The 9,073-nt window shown below is 40.8% G+C and overlaps 1 protein-coding gene across 2 annotated transcripts in view; it reads right to left on the bottom strand.

The window, feature by feature from the left end:
• LOC133560790 (collagen alpha-1(XI) chain-like) overlaps positions 1-9,073 on the bottom strand; it is a 174,359-nt gene that overhangs the window by 58,757 nt on the left and 106,529 nt on the right. For both annotated transcript variants that reach the window (XM_061913732.1, XM_061913724.1), the window contains 4 exons: positions 5,461-5,508; positions 3,410-3,451; positions 3,269-3,331; positions 3,117-3,191 (listed from right to left, as the gene is read on the bottom strand). In XM_061913732.1, coding sequence (XP_061769716.1) covers positions 3,117-3,191; positions 3,269-3,331; positions 3,410-3,451; positions 5,461-5,508 — 228 coding nt within the window. The remainder of the gene's footprint in view (positions 1-3,116; positions 3,192-3,268; positions 3,332-3,409; positions 3,452-5,460; positions 5,509-9,073) is intronic.

Genomic DNA, 9,073 nt, shown 5'->3' with positions numbered 1-9,073 from the left:
GCCCAGTTTGCTCCATAGAGCTTTTTCAAAAATGTATGGAAAAAAAAAATGGATTGAAAAATGTTTTTTGTTGTATTATGGTTTCTGTAGGACAGGGGTCGGCAACTCAAAATGTTGAAAGAGCCATATTGGACCAAAAATACAACAACAAATTAAAAGCCATAAAACATACAGATAGTGTGTCATGAGATATAAATTGAATTAAGAGGACTTAAAGGAAACTAAATGAGCTTAAATATAGCTACAAATGAGGCATACTGATGCAATATATACATACAGCTAGCCTAAATAGCATGTTAGCATCGATTAGCTTGCAGTCATGCAGTGACCAAATATGTCTGATTAGCACTCCACACAAGTCAATAACATCAACAAAACTCACCTTTGTGCATTCGTGCACAACATTAAAAGTTTGGTGGACAAAATGAGACGGAAAAAGAAGTGGCATAAAACAGGAGAAAGTTATACATGTAGACAAACTACGGTGAGTTCAAGGACCGCCAAAATAAATAGGACAAAACGGCGCTCGCTAAATACTCCAATCAGTGAAGCGTGTTTAATACAAACAGTGTGCTTTATAGCAATCAGGGAGGTTTGTGTCATGTTTTTCCTCCTACAGAAAGTATATTAAAACAAAAAATATGTTTTTTTCCCCCTTTTTGAAAAAAGCTCCAGAAAGCCACGAGGACGGCGCTAATGCGGCTCCAGAGGACAAACACGACACAAACCTTCCCAATTGTTATAAAGCCCACTGCTTAATAGGTTTGTGCTCCACTGATGAGCGTATTTGGCGAGCGCTTTTTTGTCCTACTTATTTCAGCGGCCCTTGAACTCACCGTTGTGTGGACTGTGACTCAACAGTTTGTGTACTTTCACCGACAAGGCCACAGAAAGACGTTTCATGCCACTCTTCATTTTGTCAACCAAATGTTATATACTGTGCGTGAATGCACAAAGGTGAGCTTTGTTGATGTTATTGACTTGTTATGGGGTGCGACTCAGACATGTTTGGTCACTGCATGACTGCAAGCTAATCCATGCTAACATGCTATTTAGCATATACATATTGCATCATTATGCCTCTTTGTAGGTGCATTTGAGCTTATTTAATTTCCTTTACCCTCTGTGTGTTTAGTTTATTTTTCCATGCTTCATGACACATTATCTGTATGTAATATTGGCTACATTCCTGATAGTGGTTTGTGCGCCATGTTGTTCCAGACCACAGCAAACGTTACCTTGCTTGCAAAGATTGTTAGAAGAAGACGGACTTAAACTTGGACAAACACATCTATACCTTTGGTCATTCTAAGACAATAATTTCCAGGAGTTATCTCATCCTCTAAGAAGTTTTACTAATGTTTTCCAATGTTGTAAAAATGTGTAGAATAAATATTAAATGTCATGATTTCTGTCAACGAAGATTTGCACGCGACACATAGTCATTTTGATAGTAGGCTAATTAAGCTAATTAGCCACGTACATCATGTGTTGCCTTCATTTTAAAACGTATATAAGTCTTTAAAAATTTTTGTGGCTCCAGACCGATCACTTTTTTTGTATTTGTGGTCCAATACGGCTCTTTCTGTTATGATCCGCTGCCCGGATCATAGTTTGATTTAGGTTTTTGAATCTTGTTGTGTTTTCTGTTCATTTTGGTCTCCGGTTCCTGCTTGTGCACGTCTCTGTTCGGTTTCCATGGTTACTCATTATTTTCACCTGCCGCTTGCTCCTGACGCGCAGCTGTTTTGTGATTACTGTCATTATTTAGCCTGCCTTCTCCCGTCAGTCTGTCTTGCTTCCTCATTTGTCTTCGTGCAACAAGTAACGACTTCTGTTTTTCTGCTCGCTACCTGCTAGCTTCCACGCTAGGCCCTTTTGTTTTTGCTAGCTCCCATGCTAAGCTCCTTTTGTTTTCTAGCTCCCATGCTAGCTCTTTTAGTTTTGTCAAAGTCTGATTTATCCATCCATCCATCCATCTTCTTCCGCTTATCCGAGGTCGGATCGCGGGGGCAACAGCCTAAGCAGGGAAACCCAGACTTCCCTCTCCCCAGCCACTTCGTCTAGCTCTTCCTGGGAGATCCCGAGGCGTTCCCAGGCCAGCCGGGAGAGATAGTCTTCCCAACGTGTCCTGGGTCTTCCCCGTGGCCTCCTACCGGTTGGACGTGCCCTAAACACCTCCCTAGGGAGGCGTTCGGGTGGCATCCTGACCAGATGCCCGAACCACCTCATCTGGCTCCTCTCGATGTGAAGGAGCAGCGGCTTTACTTTGAGTTCCTCTCGGATGGCAGAGCTTCTCACCCTATCTCTAAGGGAGAGCCCCGCCACACGGCGGAGGAAACTAATTTCGGCCGCTTGTACCCGTGATCTTATCCTTTCGGTCATGACTCAAAGCTCATGACCATAGGTGAGGATGGGAACGTAGATCGACCGGTAAATTGAGAGCTTTGCCTTCCAGCTCAGCTCCTTCTTCACCACAACGGATCGGTACAACGTCCGCATTACTGAAGACGCCGCACCGATCCGCCTGTCGATCTCACGATCCACTCTTCCCCCACTCGTGAACAAGACTCCTAGGTACTTGAACTCCTCCACTTGGGGCAGGGTCTCCTCCCTAACCTGGAGATGGCATTCCACCCTTTTCCGGGCGAGAACCATGGACTCGGACTTGGAGGTGCTGATTCTCATTCCGGTCGCTTCACACTCTGCTGCGAACCGATCCAGTGAGAGCTGAAGATCCCGGTCAGATGAAGCCATCAGGACTACATCATCTGCAAAAAGCAGAGACCTAATCCTGCGGTCACCAAACCGGAACCCCTCAACGCCTTGACTGAGCCTAGAAATTCTGTCTGATTTACTTCTTAATAAATCATTTTTCCTACCTGCACACTGTGTCTTTAGCCCGTCTGCATCCCTGGGAGAACGAAATCCGCATCACCATGCGACCAGGTCGTTACACTTTCAACATTTTGGGTTGCCGACCCCTGCTCTAAGCTAAGCTCCAAATCGGACGGTTGAAAAGTCCCAGTGTTCTCAAATGCAGCATGATGAATATGTACTTTTGTATAGTTCGGTCGTGCAATGACTAAACACATTTTGACGTAGTTTCACGTTACCGGTAAGACCAAGACGTTCCCCGGCGGTCCCGGTATCCCGTCAACGCCGTTCAGGCCGGGCCTCCCCGGGGGTCCCTAGGAGGTCCACACAGAAAAGAACAGTTACGATGCAAAGGTGGCATTTTGATGACAAATAAGAGGACGATTCCAACCAATTCTCCGGGGTCTCCTCGAGGTCCTACCGGCCCCGTCATTCCGGGAGGGCCCGCCGGTCCCTACACATGCAAAGTTATTCACAGCAACGTTATCCAACACTTGTCTTTTTTTAGGAGTTTGGTCCAAAAATAACCCACCTGAGATCCGTAAGGCCCAATTGGTCCCACTATTTGTGTTCCCTGAAACCATAAAACAAATTGAAGATTAGTAGTACTTTTAGAAACCCTATTTCCTTGAATTGCCGCCGGGTATATTGTATGCGCCTGCCTAGAATTACTGCCGGGTCAAACTCGTTTTGCAAAATATTATTTTTATTAGCGCCTGTCTAGAAGTTCCGCCGGGTCAAACTCGTTTCGCAAAATAATTAGCATATGCCTAGAATTTCCGCCGGGTCAAACTCGTCACGTCACGGGTGACACTTCACCTGTCATCATTTTCAAAATGGAGGAGGCTGATTTCAATAATTTTAAATCGCATAAAGGGAAGAAGATTAAGATCTATTCAGTAGGATTTAAGGTCCAAGCTATTGAATATGCTAAAAAGAACAGTAAGCAGCTATGTTTTATTTATATACCGTAGCTGCGTGTGTCAAATATGAGTCATTAAATGACTCCCGCCTACTGGTGGTAGAGGCCGCTAGTGATCCTTCTTGCGACTACTCGGCTGCAGAAGAAGTGACAACAAGCAGCAAGAGTGAGCAGCCCTTTGAGACACTAGTGATTTAGGGCTATATAAGTAAACATTGATTGATTGATTGATTGATTTATTTTTTCCTCTCGCTTGCACTTTTAACATGGAGGATTACATATCTAAAACAACACAGTTTTATAAACTGGACTTTCAATCGAAGCAGGAGGTAATTAAGGAAGATCTCCATCGAGACAGAGAGACTTTTAAAACTGAAGAAAAATAAGGAAGACTTCTCTAAACAAGTTACCGATGCTTTGATCCAAAGGAGCTGCGCACGGACTTCATTTATAAGTAAAGGTAAGACCATAATGACGTTTTTTTTTATTAAATGTGCTTTTCATGATGGTATCCTTACATCACACTCAAATTTATAAGCGGAGGCCTAAATTTACCGCATGCATTTGGTAAGCGCCGGAGTGAGCAAGAGGTTTTAAATTAATTAGCACAGTCCCTGATAACCTGGACCAATTCCAACCGTTATTTATTTTTTCATTTGTATTTCCTCACATTACTTAATCCTCATTTAGTTTCATTTATATTTTGATTTTATTTTGTGTAGAAAATAAAAAAAAAAGACATTTAGAAATATATTTTTTAAGTTATCTTTTCTTGCGACCCAGCCTCACCCAGACTCTGGCATAGGCAATGGTGTAATAATACAGTATGAGGAGATTACTGGTACACATTAAAATCAATGCTGTCAAATTATATATATACATATATATATATATATATATATATATATTTTTTTTTTTAATCAGATCAATTCGAATTTTGATTATTCACAGGTTACTGCCCGCATGCACAATTTTTATTAATTAAAAAAAAAGTGTCCCTCTTAGGGCAGCCATTACTCCGATGTGGCCCTCAATGAAAACAAGTTGAACACCCCTGGTCGAGTATATCAAAATAAACACAACAGAAGTGTGTGGAGGGGGGCGTGGTCTGCGGGCCTGCCGCGGAGCGGGGTGTTGAAGGACCGCTGGCAGGTGATTGGATTACCCAGCTGGGACTGATCATCCAATCAACCTGCCATGCTTATTAGCAGCAGCCGGACCGAGACACGATTGTCGGAGTCAGAGTTATTGAGCAGACGCGCACTGGACATTGCGAGAAACTGAAAAGTCATTGGGCGGAACTGAAAAGTTGGGTGTGTTTTCCTGGCGTGTGTGCGCTGCCAAATAAAAAAAAAACATTTCAGGACCCAAGGGATGAAGGCTTCCACAAGGTGTATTGCCACAAAGTCGGCTCTGGCTGCTTTTTTCAGGCTTGTGATTGGACAAAAGTGCACGACAGCGGACAGTTTTGAAACTAGACTTGTGTGGTAGTAGATTGTTTTAAACCCAGTTCTGTGTTTGTGTGGACATGGCCTGAATATTAACATAACGTAATGCTAAAGCATCTTAAGTATATTTTTAAGTTGATGTTGCTTAGTAACACCGTGCGTGTGTGTGTGTGTGCATGTGTGTGTGTGTGTGTGTGTGTGTGTTGTTCTTACCACTCCCAAAAGAGCTGGCTCCCCTTTTTGACCTTTCTCTGGCACATACTAATAGAAAGACAAGAAAATGTGGATATTTTTAGCACAACAAAATTCTGCTTAAAGTTTTGTCTCGAAATGGGAATTTCATTTTCTAGGGGTGCAAAAAAAAAAAAAAAAAAAAAAGTTGAATTGCATCACAATTTTTATTCTATGACAACCTGTCACTTCATTTCTGTTAGTTTTTCATGTTATTGTATTTACTTCCTGTTCGGTGCTCTTATTTTGTTGTATTTCCTGTTTTACTCACGGAGCACTGTTGTTTTTTCTCTTTTCGTTGATTGGCAGCGGTTCACACCTGCTGTCAATCACACTAGTGCAGGGGTCGGGAACCTTTTTGGCTGAGCCAAAAAGCCAAATATTTTAAAATATATTTCCGTAAGAGCCATATAATTATTTTTTTTTAACGCTGAACACAACTAAACACCTGCATTTTTAAGTAAGACCAACATTTTAGAGTATAATAGGTCTCTTATTCTTTGTAATTACATTGTTATTCTTAAGCTAACTGTGGAGGGGGCGTGGCCTGCGGGCCTGCAGCGACAGGTGTGTAGATGGCCCACCTGGGCCTTGTTATCTAATCACCTGTCGCTCTGTTATAAGCAGCAGCCAAGAGGAGAAACGGGGTTGGGGCTGGAAATACTATTGCTGGAAAGCAACTGAGAGACTTATTGAAAAATAAAACAATATTTTAACCCTGAAAAAGGCTCTCATGTCACTAACCACTAACCAATAATAAATAAATAACTTCTTACCATTAACACAACTTCTTGAACAGGTGCGGTAGAAAACGGATGGATGGATTAAAAATGCATGAGAATGTTTTATATTTTTAACATTATTTTTAACACTGTGATTACAAGTGGAATTATTCATTATTTATCGTGTTAAACAACGTCAGCTCAGATTTATCCGAGAGCCAGATGCAGTCATCAAAAGAGCCACATCTGGCTCTAGAGCCATAGGTTCCCTACCCCTGCTCTAGTGTCTAATTATGTTTCACTCGAGCACTCCTCAGGGCTCGATGATAATATCATGTTGAGAACGTTACAAATGCACGACTGCTTTATGTTTATTTGTTTTCTTATGAGTTCCATATTAAATTCATCTTACCTTCACTCCTCTCTCCTGGATTCTTGCATCATCAGGGACACAAAACTGCAGCCATGCGAGTTACCGACATATTCATCCTGATTCTAAATCCATTAATATATTTTCTTTAATTGTGAAAAAAAAATACATTATTTTTAGAGATGTCCGATAATATCGGCGGCCCGATAAATGCTTTAAAATGTAACATCGTAAATTATCGGTATCGGTTTCAAAAAGTAAAATTAAGTGTGCGAGCTGCACATGTTAAAATGCTCTGAAGTACACACAGTAAGTCCACACGTTAAATGCGCTTCAGTACACACATTAAGGTGGGTGCACATGTTTAGTCTACGAGTAAGTGCAGAAAAAAGCACAATTATAAGTGGGCAAGGTGCACTTACCTGAGTTCACATGTAAAATGCACAATTGAAGTGCACTGAAGTACACACAGTAAGTGCACAAGTTAATTGCACAAGTTGATTGTGCTTAAGTACACAAAGTCCATATATACAGTGCACAAGTGCGCTTCAGTACACACATTAAGTGCACATTTTAAGTGCCCAAGTGTGCAAAATAAGTACACAATTTAAGTGCACAGTGAGTGCACATGTCTACGACTAAATGCACAATGAAGCACACTTATGTGCATACATTAAGGGCACATAATAAGTGTGCAAAGTGCACTTACCAAGTGCACATTTAAAATGCCCGACTTAAATGCACATGTTAATTGAACAAGTTAAGTGCGCTTAAGTACACACATTTAGTGCACATATATAGTTCACAAGTGCACAAAATAAGTGCACTAAAGTACAAAGTGGGTGCACATGTTTAGTCTACGAGTAAGTGCACAAAAAAGCACACTTAAGTGCACATCTGCTTAAGTGTGCGAGGTGCACATGTTAAAATGCACAATTTAATTGCACTGAAGTACACACAGTAAGTGCACATGTTAATTGCGTTTAAGTACACACATTATGGTGGGTGCACATGTTTAGTCTACGAGTTAGTGCAGAAAAAAAGCACATTTATATGTGGTCAAGGTGCACTTACTTGAGTCCACATGTAAAATGCACAATTGAAGTGGACTGAGGTACACACGGTAAGTGCACATGTTATTTGCACAAGTTAATTGTGCTTAAGTACACAAAGTCAATATATACAGTGCACAAGTTAAGTGCGCTTAAGTACACACATTTAGTGCACATTTTTAGTGCCCAAGTGTGCAAAATAAGTACACCATTTAAGTGCACAGTGAGTGCACATGTCTACGACTAAATGCACAATAAAGCACACTTATGTGCATACATTAAGGGCATATAATAAGTGTGCAAGGTGCACTTACCAAGTGCACATTTAAAATGCACAATTTAAATGCACATGTTAATTGAACAAGTTAAGTGCGCTTAAGTCCACACATTAAGTGAACATATATATTTCACAAGTGCACAAAATAAGTCAACTTACTAAGTGCACAATTTAAGTGCACTAAAGTACAAAGTGGGTGCACATGTTTAGTCTACGAGTAAGTGCACAAAAAAAGCACACTTAAGTCCACATGTTAAGTGTGTGAGCTGCACATGTTAAAATGCACAATTTAATTGCACTAGAGTACACACAGTAAGTGTTAAATGCGCTTAAGTACACACATTAAGGTTTAGTCTACGAGTAAGTGCAGAAAAAAGCACACTTATATGTGGGCAAGGTGCACTTACTTGAGTTCACATGTAAAATGCACAATTGAAGTGCACTGATGTACACACAGTAAGTGCACAAGTTAATTGCACAAGTTAATTGTGCTTAAGTACACAAAGTCCATATATACAGTGCACAAGTTAAGTGTGCTTAAGTACACACATTAAGTGCACAGTGAGCGCACATGTCTACGACTAAATGCACAATAAAGCACACTTATGTGCATACATTAAGGGCACATAATAAGTGTGCAAGATGCACTTACCAAGTGCACATTTAAAATGCACTTACTAAGTGCACAATTTAAGTGCAGTAAAGTAAAAAGTGGGTGCACATGTTTAGTCTACGAGTAAGTGCACAAAAAAGCACACTTAAATGCACATCTGCTTAAGTGTGCGAGGTGCACATGTTAAAATGCACAATTTAATTGCACTGAAGTACACACAGTAAGTGCACATGTTAATTGCGTTTAAGTACACACATTATGGTGGGTGCACATGTTTAGTCTACGAGTTAGTGCAGAAAAAAAGCACATTTATATGTGGTCAAGGTGCACTTACTTGAGTCCACATGTAAAATGCACAATTGAAGTGCACTGAAGTACACACGGTAAGTCCACATGTTATTTGCACAAGTTAATTGTGCTTAAGTACACAAAGTCAATATATACAGTGCACAAGTTAAGTGCGCTTAAGTACACACATTAAGTGCACATTTTTAGTGCCCAAGTGTGCAAAATAAATACACAATTTAAGTGCACAGTGAGTGCACATGTCTACGACTAAAT

Source organism: Nerophis ophidion, linkage group LG01 (assembly GCF_033978795.1).
Source record: "Nerophis ophidion isolate RoL-2023_Sa linkage group LG01, RoL_Noph_v1.0, whole genome shotgun sequence".
NCBI lineage: Eukaryota > Metazoa > Chordata > Actinopteri > Syngnathiformes > Syngnathidae > Nerophis > Nerophis ophidion.
This window is presented reverse-complemented; position numbering and strand designations above follow the sequence as displayed.